Source organism: Eriocheir sinensis, chromosome 60 (genome assembly GCF_024679095.1).
Source record: "Eriocheir sinensis breed Jianghai 21 chromosome 60, ASM2467909v1, whole genome shotgun sequence".
NCBI classification, from domain to species: domain Eukaryota; kingdom Metazoa; phylum Arthropoda; class Malacostraca; order Decapoda; family Varunidae; genus Eriocheir; species Eriocheir sinensis.
Genome location: NC_066568.1, coordinates 8654969 through 8673780, shown reverse-complemented (window position 1 = coordinate 8673780; position 18812 = coordinate 8654969). Strand labels below are relative to the sequence as shown.

Here is an 18812-nt window from a genome sequence, read left to right as displayed (position 1 = left end):
CTCTCAGTGTTTACTTTCCATTCCTTTTCTCCTTCATTCATTGATTCTTAGCTTCCTTCTCTTTCCTTCCTTTTCTTTCATTATTTCCTTCCTTCCCATCTTTGCAAATTTGGGAGGGAAGGAAACAAGGGATGGAAACAATAGAGGAAAAGAGGGCAGGAAAGACAGAAGGAAGCAAATATTAATGAGAAAAGGAATGAAAAGGAAGAAATGAATAGAGAATTAAAATATTGATGTAATCTTGCATATATATTCCCTCATGAAAACTGGAACAAACTTGGAAGGAAGGGATGCTGGGTTAATATAAATTAATCCAATCTGATACCAAGGAATTGATTAACACATTCTATGAACACATGAGCTAAGTTAATGCATATAAGATTGAGATTTCTGGCATTACATTGATTGAGGAAGAAAAGTAGGAAAGATGATTATTATAACAAGTCTAAAAGTGATGTGTTGAGGTAAAAAAAGATAATGTTCCTCTCCCCCCAACAAGCCCCTCTCCCCCCCAACAAGCCCATCTATCTGGGGAATCTAAATTTTTTCAAGGGAGCAGAGCAGATATGATTTGGGTCCTATTTATATAGTACACATCTAATGTTTTCCTTGATGAACCATCTTCCCTTACCTTACCTTTCCTTTAATTTTCTTCCAAATTTCTTTTTCTCTCCTTTCCTTCTTCCTTCTCTCGTTTTCTTTGTTCCATTCCTTCCTTTCTTCAATCTTTTTCCTTTTCAATCCTTTGTTGTATCTCCTTTCCTAACCTTTTTAATTTCCTAATAATTGCAAAAGCTTGAGGTCTATCGCCTCTTCGGTCAGATAAAATTAGGGGCATACACTATAGATGCGCATGACCTCGGGGCTCATCTGTCGCGTTAACCCTTCAGTCTGTGGTGGGTAAAAACTCATTATCTTGGGACACAGGGCGATGTGATTTTCGGGTTACAACGGTTCCCTTCCCTCAGTTTCCTTATGGTCCTTGTGTGGGTATTATACAGGAATACCATCATACCCACCTTAAATCTCTCTCTCTCTCTCTCTCTCTCTCTCTCTCTCTTCCATCTTCCTCAATATTTCCCTTCTCTCCATATCCCCTTCTTTCCATCTTTCTTCCATCTTTGTTTCCTCTCTCCTTTCCTTTCCTACTTCTTTCTTGTTTTCTTTTCCTTCTTTTCTTCCATCCTTTTTGCTTGTCTTATCTCTCCTTTCCTTTCCTTCTTACTTGTTCTCTCTCCTTTCCTTTCCTTCTTCCATACCTCTTTCTTTTTCTCTTTTCCTTTCCTTCTTTTCTTCCATTCTTTCTTGTTTTGTCTTCATTCCTTTCCTTTTTTTGTTTTCTTTCTCTCTTCAGGCAATCAAAACAGCCATTCCAAAAAGCATTATCCAAAAAAAATTGTCTTGGGTCCACCTCCACAGTGAATAAAACGCACTAATGTACAAGAATATCATGATAGCTTTACTTGTATGTATGTATACTTATAATTTACACATTTCATGACTTAATAACATTATGACGAAACGACGGCGTACATTTAGAAAAGGGGCGACTCGTACGTCTCGGAGAAACAGCGGCAGCGGCAGAGGTGGAGGCAGCTCTATGACTTAATACAGACAAATGATTAAGTTCTTAACCATCATATTAGTTTTGATCAACAGTAACGTAACTCTCGCCAGATTCTTTATACATTATACCAGTGTTTATTAAGTTGTATCAGTATTTGTGAAGTTGTAGTATCAGACATATAAAGTTCTGTGGCTGGTTTGGGTTTTTTTTACCATTTTTGGGGATGGTGTTGAATTTTTACACTAAGTAGACAAGTTATAAATAGATTCGTAAAAATTGATATAAAAAATCAAGAAGTGTTGGATTTTCAGAGTCAAGTCAACATGTTACAAACTGAGGCTTAAAAAATTAAATAATAAAACTTGTAAGTGTTCGATTTTCACAGTTAAGTCAACATGTTACATATTGTTGTAAAAAAAATATAAAAAAATCTAGAAGTGTTGTAATTCCAGAGTTAGGTTTTGTCATAATAGACCTAAAAATTTTATTTAAAAATCAACAACTAACCAACCATGCCTTGAAAAATGGATCAGAGAGGACAAGCCAGCCACAGTATTGTTAAGAAAAATGGATATAGCATCTAAAAATCAGGTATGTGTTTACTATTTGAGGGTGGAATCGGGTGCGTGCCACAACTAGGCTATTAAGACCCAACACAGCCGGCTGCCTGAATCCACCCTGAAAATCGTCATAGAAAATTCATCTTGGCCATATTCCCAGTACAGTAGACCCTTTATTTAACGCGTGATAGGCCTTTCATTTTTTGCACATGAGGAAAATAATGAAAAGAAAGGAAGGAAAGATTCTACATTCTACAAGATTTATCGATTAGGGACTGGATTTTTATTTATTTGTGTGCGAAGGAATTACCTCAAGGGAACATTTGAGGAAAAAAGGAAAGGGAAAAAAAAGAGAAGGAAAAAAAAACACGCTAAACGTCGGGTCTACTGTACTGAAAACTAATACAACACTTAAAACACCATGTGAAGGCCTTGACATGGGCACACACACACACAGCGGGGTTGGCGGAGAGTGACCATCCCACGTGAAAATAATAAGGGGTAATGTGGATGTGTTGTGGTGAAGGGAGCTGTTGTTGCTGTTGTTGTATCATTTATTACTGTTGATGTTGTTGACTGTAATTTCAGGTTATCAAAGAAGTGAACTAAATGAGAGCTTTTGTTGCTGTTGTTGTTGTCGTATATTTTGTTTCATCGAAGAGCTGAAGTGAATGAGAGTTTCTAATGAGTGTTTGTGTGGGTTCATGGTACAGAAGAAGGATCAAACTACCACCAGGGTCATAAAACTACTACAGGAAATACCCCAGACTCCTAAGAAAGCCTTGTCAAATATGTGGACTTGAGCGACGAAATGTTTAAAAATATGGCCCTTAGTGTGGTAGCAAAGATCTGAGTTTTGAATTACTGAAACGTCATGCGTCTTCTCCAAAGAGTTGCAGATGTTCTTCTTTTTTTTTCCAATTACACGACCAGCCAACTCAGGTGTGGAAATATTACGTGTGTTCTGCCAAGTATGAATGCAGTTGTTGTTGTCGTTGTCGTGTGTTGTGTGTTCTTTTCTAGCAGTGTGAATTATATTAACCAACCAGCTTGTAAAATTTTTGTTATATAATTTTCTAGCTGTATGTAGTAACCAATAAGTTGATCATGGTCTTGTTACAGTTGTGTGAAGTATCAGCTTGTAGTGTTGCTGTTATTATTTTCCAGTTGTATAAAGCATTAACCAACCAGTTTATAATGTTAGTGGTATTGTTTTCTTATACGTATATAAACAAACCAGCTAGTAATGTTTCTTCTTATAAAAATGTCAAATAAAAGTGTTCTGGCGACAATCGGTGCTGTTTTGCCATTAGCGTTGTGTTGTGTCTAAAATTCTTTACAGCTTTGCATAATATTGCTTTCTTGTATAAAGTAAATAAACAAACCAGCTAGAAATGTTCCTTCTTATAAAAATGACAAATAAAAATGTTCTGGCAACAATCAATGCAGTTTTGCCACTAGCATTGTGTTGCATATAAACAAAATACACAATATAGATTCTTTACAGCCTTGCATAATAAAAAATACTAACACGGACACTGATATAATACAGCACACACACACACTTACACGCAAACGCACACACACTCTATAGGTAGACAGCCTCGACGAAACACTTGAACCTGTGCATGAGGAGGGTTGTGTTTATCTTGCAGCAGCTTTGAAAGACCCAAAAACCCGCCTAAAGCACTTTAATACAATTTTAATACATTCAGTTTAAATACATCTGTCTTAGGAGCTCTTAAACTACCTATTATGGCGACTTTTTGTTTCCCTTTCCATAGCGTTGTTCTTTAGCGATTTTTTTTAGTTTTCTTTGTTGTTTTCTGGGTTTATCTTTATTAGTATTTAATTTTTGTTATTTTTCTGCTTTTCTTATTTTTCTTGCCAGTATTTAATTCATATTTTACTATTGTTCAACATTTTATTAGGTTTTACAATTTCTTGAGTGTGAATTCTGATAATCTTTGCTCTCACTATATACTTTCCTCCCTACAATTGGCATATTTTCCGTTCCTTGCAACCATTATAACTTTCCTTCTGTTAAATATACAAATCACTGCCTCAGGTTGGTTAGCTCTTTACCAATCTAAACAACATATTCTACTCTCCCTTCCTCCCTGTCTCCCTTATTTCCACCCTTCCTATTGACAACAAGCTCATTTTTCTGTTTCCCTGATAGCAACACATCACTTGCCACTCGCCCTTCTCCATTGATTCTTCTAAAAGTCCTTCCTGCCTGCCTGTCTTCCTTCTTACTCATCATAACTTCTTCTTTCCTAACCATTTCCTTTCTTTCTTCCTTCCTTCCTGCCTTCATTTCCTTCCTACTTTCCCTTACTCATTATTTCCTCACTCTTCCTACCTTCCTTTTTCTTTGCTCTTTCCTCCCTTCCTTCCCTACTTTCCTCTCTCCTTTCCTACTATCCCTGACTCTCCCCTTTTTTCATTCTTTCTCTCCCTCTCCATCCTTTTCCCCCTCCCTACTCTCCTTCACCAACTCCCTTCCTTCCTTCCTTCCCTCCTCCAAAACAACAAGAAATAATGCCTCCAGACTACCCTCCATATCAGCGGACCGGCCGACCAACGCAATGCACGACGCAGAAGAAAAATAATATACAACGGATAAGACGAACACACGCAGTCCACTGAGCAAAACAAATAATTAGTCGCGGAAATAAAAAGAAAATGTTTATAAATGAATGGTGTACTAAAGAAAAGTTGATGTGTGTGATGAAAAGAGAGCTGCTTGTGATGACGATAATACTGAGAGAGAGAGGAGAGAGAGGAGAGAGAGAGAAAGCTGCATGAGAGAAAAAAAATACACTTCGGCCAACACAAAACACAAAATGAAAGACAATGTGGAGTGAACGAGTTAATATTTTTGTTTACGACCCAACTAGTTTGAGCAAATACGAACCTAATAAATATTGTACAGCGCTAAAATATCAATAAAAACACATGTAATAATAATAATAATAAAAATGACATCAGACATAATACAATTAGAAAATGTGATGAATGTTATACGATGAATACACACTAGTAATAGCAATAATAATAATAATAATAATGAATGTAAAACTATTAATGCACACTCAGAAGAATAGTTAAAATGGTAGTAATAATAATAATGATAATAATGATAATAATAATAATATCTAACACCCTTTTCGTCGTCGCTCCGATTCTCTCTTGTAACATCAACAACGTCGAGGATCATCAACACCACCAGCATCAACCGTAAACACTAGTAATAATATCCTCGTTGCTAACTAACCTCATCAACATCATCATAAAATATACGGCAGGACACGGCGAATTTGGGGAAACGTAACGCATGTGTGATGACGTCGCAAGAAACACACAACAACATCACTGCCGCCCGTGTACTCGAAATATTAAATAACTATTAGCGTAACGTCGTGTGTGTGTGTGTGTGTGTACAGGGTGTGTGACTGATGGGGTGAATTATGCTTGTGTTCTGTTGTTTCGTAAGCTTTATACATGCGAGTGGGGAGGCCATGGCTGACGCACCTCATTCACAGTTACTATATACTTTGATCAATACATTTCGACAGGTAGAAAAATGCTGCAGAGGTTGTCCATTCTCTCTCTCTCTCACACACACACACACACACACACACACACATTTTTCTTCATCTCCTCCTCTTCCTCCTCATCTCCTCCATCTCTTCCCATATTTTCATTTACATATCTTCCTTTCCTCTATAGTTAAAACACACACACACACACATACACACACATGCACACATCTCAATACAGCGAACTTTTAACTCTCCGTAATATATAATTTCTTTGTTACTTATGTTAAGCCTCTCTCTCTCTCTCTCTCTCTTTATCTTTCTCCCCCCATACGGCTGCACTTCCCTCAACAAACCGTATACTATTATTGGCGTTACTATCTCTACTACACAAAACGAAAACAGGTAATGCTTATAAATAGTATGTTTAGTGTGTATAAACATGAGTAGTATACAAGAATAATAAAAAACTCTAAACTTATCTGGCTAACACACACACACACACATATACATTGCACATTCACACACACTAACACACACACGGCAGGTACAAGGGCCTTAGTAGTATACAAGTGTCAACATTCCGAGGCAGCGAGCAACAAGGAAACACGCAATGAGCCTGTCGCTCGTCGCCGTAAAAAAAGTGACTTGGCTGAGGCTACAACAGGTTGGGGCGCACAGGAGCAACAACTGTGCCTAGGGTGGAGTCAGCTTGAGGGTGCATAATGGGGAAAGCCTTAAAAACAAACACACTAAACGGAGAGTCTAATGAGGAACTTGTATGACATTTAAGACTCTGTGTGAAAGCCTTGACACAGAAAATACATGTTGGGGTCAGCAGCAAGTGACCAACCAACACAAAAATAATAGTGCAGATGTTTTGTGGGTCAGTGGTGATCATGGTTGTTGTGAAGGGTCCAGTTACACAGTTTGGTTAGTAAGCTTCCAAACCATGTACCAAACCACCAAATACCACCACAGTAACAAAATTTGGGGTGAAGTATTTTATGACCTTTAAACTTCTTGGCGTCTTTTCGTAAACGCTAGAATGCCTGACGCCCTGCAGCCCGTGTTGTGTCCCAGCCTCGTCCCTGAACCAGTATATAACATGTAACGTGAGCAATAACAAAGACCCTGACGACTAACAATAGCAGACATAGGAAAATATAAATGTTTTGTCTGTGTGAACGAATGGCCAAACCAACACCTCCTACACACACACACACACACACACACACACACACACACACACACACACACACACACTCTCTCTTCCTGGTTATAAATGACTCCTCCTCTTCCCTTAACAAACTCAGTCTACACACCCTTCCTGTTCATATTTCAGAGACCAACTCCATCCTCTAATCCCTTGACAAGCTCCTCTCACACCCTTCTTGTTGATATATGAGGGACTAACTCCTTCCCAACTCTCTACTAATTTCCTGGCATTAAAGTATTCAAGTTCTCACCATCTACAAACCACAAACTTGCTATGAATTCGTCCACATCACAAACTGTTTGTTCTCCAGCAAAGTATTAAGGCTGGCACTTTTGACCACAATTTGCACTCTCTACTAACTTGTTGGCATTAAAGTAGTGAAGTTCTTACCAGCTACAAAACATGAACTTGCTATGAATTCGGCCACATCACAAACCATCCTTCATCAAAATATCACGTCTGGACTCTCTCAAAACTAACAACCCTGAGTGCTCCTGATCACAACTTGCTGGTATTTAACTATTGATTTTCCAACCAGCCACAAACCACTAAATTGCTGACCCAGAAATTGTCCCACATCATAAATCGTTCTCCATCAAAATATAATGTTGATCTAACTAACAACCCTGAGTGCTCCTGATCACAACTTGCTGGTATTTAACTATTGATTTTCCAACCAGCCACAAACCACTAACTTGCCGACCCAGAAATTGTCCCACATCATAAATCGTTCTCCATCAAAATATTATGTTGATCTGGACTCTTCCAAAACTAACAACCCTGAGTGTTCCTGATCACAACTTGCCGGTATTTAACTATTGATTTTCCAACCAGCCACAAACCACTATCTTGCTGACCCAGAAATTGTCCCACGTCATAAATCATTCTCCATCAAAATATTATGTTGATCTGGACTCTTCCAAAACTAACAACCCTGAGATGTGGCACAACTGACCACAACTTGCACTCTCTACTAACTTGTTGGCACTAAAGTATTCAAGATCTTACCAGCAACAAACCACACTGTCCACATATTCACCGTACAAGCCTGAAGTCTTACTAGTAACACCAATGAACTCCTTTTCTAGAGCTTCCTATATTGCCTGAAGCAACATCTCGACATCCCTACACACACACAGACACTTAACAGCCTCATCTTTCTAGTGACAGCAATAAGCTCAACCAAGACACAATACTGTAAAAGACAACTATCTGTACAGCATCCAGCATGTGTCTGCTCAGATCAACAGGTTTCTCAGACTATTGCATGGCAGCCCAATCTCCGTACATGTCCACACACACACACACACACACACTGACTAACATGTAACTATATTTTCCAGCTTTCAAGAATTCAGACCAGTGGAATTTAGGAGCAGTGGATTTGGGATTAACAGGTTATTATTGTACAAGATTATAAGCAGTCTTGCACAATAGAAACCTGTTAACCTAGTAGCAGCAACAGGCCAAATTTGTGGCTTTACCGTGTAGCAGCGACGGGCCAAATTTGTGGCTTTACCGTGTAGCAGCAACAGGCCAAATTTGTGGCTTTACCGTGTAGCAGCAACAGGCCAAATTTGTGGCTTTACCGTGTAGCAGCGACGGGCCAAATTTATGCAATGATATAAACCCCCCAAAATAGTCAATGCATAAACTGATCACAAATCCTTTGATATATATTATGAAGTGGTTTGTGTGAGAGATGATTTTTTCTCATTTTTCTCGCTTAGAGGGACCATTAAGAAACATGAGCCTCGCTGCTACCGGGTTAATCCAAAATCCATTGCCGATCTGAAAATCCCAACTGTCTAAATCCTTGAAAGCAGTAAAATATAATCAAATGTTAGTGTGCATGTGGGTAAGTGTATGAGCCTAAATTTTATGCCTATACTCTGGGAGGCATGAATGGATGTGTCTTGCCTTGTTTAAACACAAACACACAGAGCCGTCAACCGTCAAGCAGGAATCAGCCGGCAAACAGCACAAGACTAAACACACATCCTTCAGCTGAAAGTGTGAGCGTGTTCCAAATTGTGAACGTTCTTTCTTGCTCACATACACACACACACACACACACACACACACACACAATACATATTTTTGGCAAAACGAAATAGAACACACAGCAGATATAATACTTAATACAGGCAACATTTGGCACACTTCAGACCAGATGAAAAGTGACGTGAACAGAAAGAGAAGAAAAAGAAAAACACAGATACAGAGTAAGACAAGTCACAAGTGAGTTTGAAGTAAAGTATTTATGCTGAAACAAAGCCGAGTGTTGCCGCAAAGACCACTCAGACTGTCCCTCGGCATTGGTAATCTATAATGTTGTGACGACTGAGAAATTATCAACTGAAAACAGAAAAACTAATGAATGTTTAAAGTGAAGTGTCTCAAACACACACACACACACACACACACACACACACACACACACACACACACACAATCAAAAGGGAAAGGTGTCAAGAATATGTATTTTTCTAAAACACACATACATACATTCATACACACACACATATATACATACATACATAAGACAAGTGTGCGTGTTCGTATTTTGAGCCAAGACTCGAGATGTCGGGGCAGCGATGGAGTTAGTCAGTCGAGGAGTTGGCGACGGAGAAAAAAATATATAATAAAATAAATCGTCTGGACATTGAAAAAAATATAAATTAAAATTGGCAAATAAAATGCAGGAAAGAAGACCGAGATATCAGATTAGAAGACTTTCCCTGAACTCTCTTCCACACACACACACACACACACACACACACACACACACACACACACACACACACAAATATAATCTCAGAAAGTGAGTGATAAGCCCCCAAAGCACACACACACACACACACACACACACACACACACACACACACACACTTGGAGGGGGCCCAGAGATATACAAAAACAATACAAGAGCAGTACGAAAGCACCTCCCAGCTCACACCTCACACGGCAGACTTCTTTTCTCCTTCCCTCCTGCCTTGCCCCTGTGTCTGGCGGCTACATGAGGCAGTGTCCCAGGGCTCTCAGGGCGTGGAGCAGCTCTGCCTGTAGCCTGGCCTCCAGCACCAAGATCATCACGTGGATCTGGAAATAATACAGCGATGTCAGTATTGGTGTTGTTAGTTTATTTTGGTGTAATGTTCTAGTTTGGGGTCGATATAGGAAGGAATTTATCTTCCTCCTCTTTCTCCTTCTCTTTCCACTTCTTGTAGTTTTTGCTAATATTGTTCTTCCTTCTTCTCTTCCTCTCTTTTTTTTTTTTTTTTTATTCATAGAGCCTATAGCGCCGGTAAATTTTCTTGGTGGGCCCTGCTGATCGGCCCCAGTCCATTGTGGCGCAGGCAAATGTTTTATAGTGGTGCCATTCTTGCCAGACTCATTCTGCCCTCCAGAGCTCCATTTGCTCCTCTTTAGAGAGATTATCCAGGTCCAGGTTGATAGGTGGTCATCAGGACAGCATGTGGGTAGTCTTGGGCCACTTGGCGATGACTGAACATTGTCAGCTTGTAGCAGTGGACAGGACGCAAACCTGGGTCCAACAGGACACTGTGCCCACATGCTGACCACTCAGCCACTGCCTCCCACCTTCTGTTCTTTCTACTCCTACTATTATTAATGATTCTAGCACTTTTGCACCTTTTCCTACTCCTCTTCTTCCTCTCCTCTTCCTCCTCCTACTTCCCATTCTCTTACCCTTCTCCTTCTCCTCCTCAAGCACTAACCCTTACTATAATCACTACTACCACTAATACCATTGACTTTACTACTACTACTACTACTACTACCCACACACACACACTCACCTTCTCGCTCTGCTGGAAGCCCTTCATGATAGCCAGGTTTGGGTCGGTGCAGCTCAGCCTCTCGGGGTAGCAGGCAACCGTCTTGAGGAACATCTTCAGGTTCCTCTCCAGCAGCTGGTTGATCTGGCTGTAGTCGTAGTCGTCGTGTCTGCAGGGAGGGAGAGATTGGTTGGTTTTGGTCTTCCTTTGTTCCTATTTGGTAAGTATGATAGATTCTTTTCCCCACTTCTCTTTTCCATCTCTTCTCCCTCTCCCATTGTCCCTCTCTCCCTGCTCCTCTGAGAGACTTAAAATAGAATCTCTCCTTTTTTACCTCCTCTTCCTCTCTTGTTTTCTCACCCCCTTTCCCTCCATATTTCACTCTCTCTGCTCTTCCTTCAATCTTAACCCGGTAGCTGCGGGGATCATGGTTCTTAAAGGCCCCCCTTACTAAAACCTCTCTTACCCATTCTCCCTCTACCTCTACCTCCCTGCCCTTTTCAGCCTCTTTTACCCTGTTCTCTCCTCTCCCTTTCTCCCTGCCCTTCCCACAATCCCCGAACCTTAAACAGCATCTCTATTTTACCCGTTTTGCACCTCTTCTCCCTCTCCCCCTCTCCCTCCCCCCCAACACTGCCAGATTGTCGTACTCAGCCGCTCATATTTCCCGACTTCCTACCCCAAAACTGTCTTCTGGGCTCCAATAGCAAAACTCATTTATAGTTATCGTTAAAAGAGTTAGATCCTGATGTTTCTTGGCAATAGTTAGGCGTCAAAAACCGGTAAATACTATGCTCTGAGTACGATAATCTGGCAACGGTGCTGCCCCCTCACCTTATCCCGTAGAGGCAGTGCAGGTAGTTCCACACGCCGCGCCTGAAGGGGAAGGTGTCCACGTGGGTCTCGTGGCCGCAGGTGAAATAGGTGAGGCTGTACGCCGTCTTGAACTTGTCGTCAAGGAGGTCCGCCACATTGTTGTAGAGCTCACTGACCAGCGAGAACCCGTGCTCCTCCCATGAACAGTCCTGGGAGAAGGGAGGATACGTTAAGGGAGTAATGGAAAGGAAGAATGTTATGGAGAAGTGTAGGAACGAAAGAGGAAGGGAGGGAGAGTGTTAGTGAATGTACAGTGGAGGATGAAGGAGAGTGTGTGAAGGAAAGTGCTGAATAAGAAAAGGAAGAGAAGGAATCAGATGCAGAGTGGAGGAAGAGTGTGGTAGAAGAAGAACTGAAGAAGACAGAGAGTGTTACAAGTATACAGTGAAAGAAAAGAAACAGACATAGAGAGTGTGAAGGGAAGTACTGAAGAAGAAAAGGAAGAGAGGGAATCCGATGCAGAGTGGAGGAAGAGTGTGGTAGAAGAAGAACTGAAGAAGATAAGAGTGTTACAAGTATACAGGGAAAGAAAGGAGACAGACAGTGTTGCAGGGGAGAATTCTGAGGAAAGGAGGAGAGAGAAAGAGTGTTCAAAGAAATACTGGAAGGAAAGAGAGAGACGGAGAGTGTGTTAGAAGAACTGAAGAAGGTAGAGTGTGTTACAAGTATACAGGGAAAGAAAAGAGACAGACAGTGTTGCAGGGGAGAATTCTGAGGAAAGGAGGAGAGAGAAAGAGAGAGAGAGAGTGTTCAAAGTAATACTGGAAAGAAAGAGAGACAGAGTGTGTGTTAGAGGGAGTACAGTGAAAAGAGAGAAAGAGAAAGAGAGGTTTAGTGGGGTTGGATTAATATGAAAACAGTGGATAGGAGGGAGGAAGGAATAACACATAAGAAAGCTAAGAAGAAAGGACAAATGGAACAAAGGAAGGAAGAAGAAAAAGCAAAAAACAACACATATAAATAACAAATAGAAATAAAATGAATTAAATGCTATTCAAAACATACATTTGAAAACTCTCTCTCTCTCTCTCTCTCTCTCTCTCTCTCTCTCTCTCTCTCTCTCTCTCTCTCTCTCTCTCTCTCTCTCTCTCTCTCTCTCTCTCTCTCTCTCTCTCTCTCTCTCCTTATCTCTTCTCTCCATTATCTCCATGTTTGCTGGGATGAACATAGTCTCTCCCCTCCTATCTCTCCCTCCTCCTCCTCCTCCTCCTCCTGCTATCTCTTCCCCCTCTCTCCTCCTTAAGAAAGATAAGCATTGTTTAGGCTTTTCTCTCTTGTCTGTCTGTCTGTTTGTCTTATCTGGTGCCAGGATCACAGGGTCTTGGGGGCACACACACACACACACACACACACACACACACACACACACACACACACACACACACACACACACACACACACACACACACAGGAAGAACATTCAGACCAATACTAAACACTACAGGTATTGTTACGTGGACACATGAATGTTGAAATAAAACTGTGTCCAAGGTATGATCTGGTCTGGAATACACAGCAATAGTTTTGTTACCATCTAAGAAATAGTGAGGGAAGTCAAGGAGGATGCAAAGAGTAGCAACAAGATCATTGCCAAGTCTTCAGGAGCCATCACAGGAAGAGAGATTATAGAAACTAAACCTTGCAACACTTGAGGGGAGATGAGAGATGACAAAATCTTGAAGTAAAGAGGAGGACATGAGTAGTTCTAAAACAGGTGGTCAATTTAGATTTGAGAGGTGTGTCTTAGATCATTCACTACTGAAAGCATTCAAGTCATAAAAAGAATGAAATACAAATGAAGGAAGGCAGTATAAATACAGTATAAATACGTTGTAGTAATAGTAGTCTTCTTACACCCCCTCCTCCCCCCTCACCTGTGACTTGATGGTGGGCACGGCCGTCTTCTCGCCGCGTTTGCTGAAGTCTGTGTACATGAAGTCTGTGTCTGGTGAGAGGTGTGAGTAGCGGCCGCCACCCGTGGTGGGACATTCCACGTCGGGGGTGGAGATGGTGGCTGTCTGCTTGCGGAGCTTCTCAAAACTGGGGAGGGAACAGAGGAGAAGAGAGGCTGTTTAGTGGGCTGTTGGAGCCTGTGAGGGAGGTGAGGGGGTGGCTCTTAAGGCTGGGAGGCCATCATAAAAGTATACTAGGGGGGTTACTTGCTTCATAAAGGTGCATACAGATACAGGTTGTTTGTTTAATAATGGTGCATAGAGGTAAAGGTGCTCGCTTCATAAAAATATACTGGGGTGGTTCCTCATTCCATAAAGACACATAAAGACAGAGGTTCCTCATGTCATAAAAGTACTGGCCTGGTGGGTTGTTTCATAAAGGTAAGTAAAGATATATACTAGGCTGCTTGGTTCATAAAGGTGCATAAAAGTAAAGGGACTTGCTTCGTAATGGTACAGAAAGGCTTGCTTCATAAAGGTACAAGGGTGGTTGCTTACTAAATAAAAGTACACAGACACATAATAGAGGTGCATAAAGATACATAGAGATACAGGTTCATTACTTCATAAAGGTACATTTAAGTCTGGGAGGTTGTTTCATAAAGATACTGGGGACATAATTTGAGCCTCGGGGAAAAAGCAGCATAGGTGGAAGGCTCTCAAGGCTCAGAGGGCTTTGTGAAAATACTGGAGTTGAGTGCATGCAGAGCCATATTTCAAAGTCACACACACACACACACACACACACACACACACACACACACACACACACACACACACACACACACACCTCTTCCTGGTCTTCTCCTCGGACACACAGTTGTCCTGCTGCGCCACCGACAGTGTCCTCATGCGCTCCAGCAGGATGTCCACGCCGCCCTCGCTGAGTTCCTGACTGTTGGGCGACCCGGACTGGCACCCCTGCGGAGGATGGAGGGTTAGTGATGGTGTTAGAGCAGTGTTAGGATGGTGTTAGGGTATTACGTTAGTGTTAGGATGGTGCTAGAGTAGTGTTAGAGTTGTATTAAGGTTATAAGTGTTGGCACCCCTGCAGAGGATGGGGAGGGGGGTATGGTTAGTGTTAGAGTAGTGTTAGTGTTGTCAGTGTTGCCACCCCTGCAGATGATGGGAGGGTTAGTGATGGTAGTGTTGTTATATGATAGATTTTTTAAACGTGGTGTTAGTATTTATTAACAGTGGTGGTGGTGGTGGTGGTAGAGGTGGTGGTAGATTAGTGGTGGTGGTGGTGGTGGTGGTAGATTAGTGGTGGTGGTGTTGATGTTAGTGTTATGGAGATTCTTGGTGGTGCATTATTACTTTTATTATTATTATTATTATTATTATTATTATAGCTGTTGTTGTTAATGAAAAGGAAGGAAGGAAAAGGAAGGGGAGTGTCAGTGGAGGTGATGTCATGTTCTTGGTGGTGGTGGAGTATTACTGTTATTGTTGTTATTGTTAAAGGACAGGAAGGGAAGGGTTAGTGTTCATGTTGGTGATGTGATGGTAGTGGTTGTGCTTCCTCTTTATAATTTTCTTTTTATAGCAGAGGAAACCGCTCAAGGGCAAAAAAGGGAAACAATAATGAAAAAAAAGCCCACTACTCACTGCTCCTATAAAAAAGAGTTGAGAGCAGTGGCCGAAAGAGAGGGCAATTTTGGGAGGAGAGGTGTCCTGATACGCTCCTCTTGAAATAGGTCAAGTCGGGCAGGAGGAAATACAGATGAAGGAATGACACTTAACAAACATGAAATAATGACAAAAAAAAATCCCTGTAAACAAATAAACTCAACTGCACCAAATTTTTCTTCACCAACGTTGCAGAGCGAGAAAGGAATAAACTCCCGCCTGCAGTGGTCCAGTGCAACATGACTGACTCTTTGAAAACAAGCTCGATTACCACTGCCTTCAACTTAATATTCACTAAAGGGGAGGCGGTGGATGAGTGGATAGCGTGACGGCGCCACGTTTGGGACGACGCGAGTTCAATCCCCGACCGGTGCCACCAAGCAGGGATTTTTCAGCCGCCGCCGAGTGGCTTAAAACTACTTCATCTCTCTCTCTCTCTCTCTCTCTCTCTCTCTCTCTCTCTCTCATTGATAAGAGATAAGATTTTACTTTCGCTCTCTGCTGTTATCTACCTGAAAACATCAATAAGGAAGTGAAGGCAGAGATTTTTTAAAGTAGTAGTAGTAGTAGTAGTAGTAGTAGTAGAAGTAGTAGCAGTAGTAGCAGTAACAGTAGTAGTAGTAGTAGTAGTAGTAGTAGCAGAGGAAGGTGTTGGTGTTGGTAGTAATAGTAGTAGTAGTAGTAATAGTAGTAGTAGTAGTAGTAGTAGTAGTAGTAGTAGTAGTAGTAGTAGTAGTAGTAGTAGTAGTAGTAGCCAAATGTGTAATGCCAAACATGTATACAGGAAATATGTGACCTTTACACACACACACACACACACACACACACACTCAGCAGTCTTATCAGCACACACAAAGAACAATGCTTGACAAAAACGCTGAACTTTGCCCTCAATATTAATAAACCTTCACACACGATAGGAAATTACCCAGTTGGTGAAAAGTGAGAACAGAGAAAGGTTGAAAATAGTGATGATAAAGAACAGGATATGGACTGATATTTATTTATTTATTTATTTATATATTATTATTATTATTATTATTATTATTTTTTTTTTTTTTTTTTTACATCAGAGGACACGGCTCAAGATTGATTGCTCGTACCTAACATTTCTTCTTTCTTCTCCTCCTAACATTAAAATTTTCTTCCCTTCTTCCCTTTTAACATTTCTTACCTGTACTAAAGCTATCAACAACCTCACCTCTCACTGTGTTCCTCTTCCTCTCTACCTCAATATACAAGTGTTCTTCTTTCTTCTCCTCCTAATTTTAAATTTTCTTCCCTTCTTCCCTTCTAACATTTCTTACCTGTACTAAAGCTATCAACAACCTCACCTCTCACTGTGTTCCTCTTCCTCTCTACCTAAATACCAGTGTTTTAAGAGCCTTGTAAAACTCCCAGCAACACAACAGTTTTTATAGAAGCACTCAAGAATTCATCGCCTAACCTCTCTCAGTGTGTTCGAGCTAAGAGTGATGTATGATTCATGAGCTGAACTTAGTATTTGAAGGAAGACTTGAACATTTAAATTTGTATTCTCCAGAAAGGCAAGGGGCACAAGGAGAATTGATAGAAGTTTATAAATGGATGAAGGGCTTTGATGAGAGTGATATTAATAGAATTCTGATGGTAAGAGGACTGGGAGGGACATGTAGCAATAGGTTTTAAGTTGGATAAATTCAGATTCAACCAACACAGACAAAAAAAAATTATTATGAGTGGTGGATGAGTGGAACAGGCTTTGCAGTCATGTGGTGAGTGCCAATACGATAGGCATATTCAAAATAGTGATAGTGAGGTTAGTTTTATAGAGCCTGCCTTGTAGAGGACCACTGGCCTCTTGCAGACTCCTTAGTGTGACTTTGAACAGTGTTACATCCTACCTAAGTCAATCCCTATGCTGTCCACCTTCCTGATGAGAGAGTTTAACAGTAGCTTCACTCTTTCATCTCTCTCAATGTCCTAACTAAGGGTAATGATGAAACAGTACTCAGTCCTACGCTAGTTAATCCATATGCCGTCCAACTTGCTAATGAGAGAGTTATCAAATATCTTCACTCTTTCACCTTTCTCAGTGTGTCCTAACTAAGAGTAATGTCCTGATTAGGGTGAGATAAAACGGTGCTCACTCTTACTTAAGTTAATCCCTATGGTGTCCAACTTCCAAATGAGAGAGTTAACCAGTGTCATCATTCTTTCACTCACAGTCTGTTCTAACTAAGAGTAATGTACAATCCTGATTAGTGTGAGATGAAACAGAACTCAATCCTACCAAAGTCAATTTCTATGTTGTCCAACTTCCTAATGAGAGAGGTAACCAGCATCTTCACTCTTTCATTTGCATTGCGTTCTAAATAAAAGTAATATTTGATCCTCTCTTCCTTTCTTTTCCACTCACATTCTCCCACACCCTTCCTTCCCTCCTTCTCTCTTTCCCCTTTTCTCCCTTACGCACACACCCTTCCTTTACTCTCTTCCTCTCTTCTTTCCCTTTCCTCCCTTACATGCACATCTCTCCTTTCTTCTTTTCTCTCTTCCACACAAACCTAACCTTTCCTGTGTCTCCCTTTTCTCTCTTAAACACAAACTTAACCTTTCCAGTATCTCCCTTCTCTCTCTTCAACACACGACCCTCCCAAGCACCTGTACAACCCTTATAACCCCCTTACCTGTACATAGAGTGAGGGTAAGGGCGTGATGTCCCCGGAAGCTGCCTCCACGCCTGTCCCAATGATGAAGGAGGCGAGGGCGTGGAACTGGGCCATGATGCAGACGGCATGGGTCAACTCACTCACTGACCAGCTGTTCTTGAGGAGCTTCTGTAGAGAGAGGAGACAGAGGGTGAGGCTGTGAAGAGGGGAAGGAGAGAAGGGGAAGGGGGAAAGGGAGAGAAGTGTGGAAGAGAAAAAGGAGAGGAATAGAAGAAGGAAGAGTGCATGGAAGAGAAAAGATAGGAAGAGAGAAAAAATGAAAGAGAGAGAAAGGAAAGGAGGGATGTGTGTATGTAAGAAGAGGTAAGGGAAGAGGAAGAGGGAGGAAAGAAGAGGTTTGTGGAAGAGGGAAAAGAGAGGAAGAGAAGAGGGTATAGAGGAATGGACGGGCTGGTATGTAAGGGAGGAAGAGATAGGGGAAGAGAAGAGAGAAAAGGAGAAAAAGAAGAGGAGGAAAGATATTTTTATAGAAGGGAGGTAAGGGGGAGAGAGAAGGGAAGGAAGGGTGTGTGAAATGAATGAAAGGGAAGGGCACACACACTCACACACACCTGCACGTGCTGGCTGTCGAACATCCAGGGTCGGTGTGCCAGCAGTAGGTTCGAGGTGTGCAGATCCCGCAGCTTCTTGGGCGCGTGCTGCAGCCCCTCCAGCCACTCCGGGGGGCCGCCCACCTCCAGGAAGGCCGCGCGCTGCTCCTCCACCAGGTACGTGCACTCGTGGCGACATGCGGCCTGGGGGGAAGGAATGGGGGGGTGAGTGTGGGATGTGGGGGAGGAGGTGCTGGAAAGTCAGATAAACATACTATATAGACACATCTGCCATACAAGTCAGATAAACACACTATATAGACACATCTGTCATACATGTCAGATAAACACACTATATAGACACATCTGTCATACATGTCAGATAAGCACACTATATAGACACATCTGTCATACATGTCAGGG

The 18812-nt window shown here is 41.5% G+C and overlaps 1 protein-coding gene and 1 long non-coding RNA gene across 4 annotated transcripts in view; both read right to left on the bottom strand.

Moving 5' to 3' along the window:
- Window positions 1-4267: 4267 nt before the first annotated feature.
- On the bottom strand, window positions 4268-8012 carry LOC126985875 (uncharacterized). Its single transcript, XR_007739105.1, has 2 exons — window positions 6913-8012; window positions 4268-6882 (listed from the first exon to the last, which is right to left on the bottom strand). It is a non-coding gene; the product is annotated as an uncharacterized LOC126985875 (long non-coding RNA).
- A 933-nt stretch (window positions 8013-8945) lies between these two features.
- Window positions 8946-18812, bottom strand: part of LOC126985872 (sestrin-2-like) — a 60858-nt gene continuing 50991 nt past the window's right edge. For all 3 annotated transcript variants that reach the window (XM_050841358.1, XM_050841357.1, XM_050841359.1), the window contains 7 exons: window positions 18411-18593; window positions 17818-17967; window positions 14310-14440; window positions 13442-13607; window positions 11526-11716; window positions 10713-10860; window positions 8946-9993 (listed from right to left, as the gene is read on the bottom strand). In XM_050841358.1, the coding sequence (XP_050697315.1) occupies window positions 9907-9993; window positions 10713-10860; window positions 11526-11716; window positions 13442-13607; window positions 14310-14440; window positions 17818-17967; window positions 18411-18593 (1056 nt within the window). In that variant the 3' untranslated portion in view covers window positions 8946-9906. The remainder of the gene's footprint in view (window positions 9994-10712; window positions 10861-11525; window positions 11717-13441; window positions 13608-14309; window positions 14441-17817; window positions 17968-18410; window positions 18594-18812) is intronic.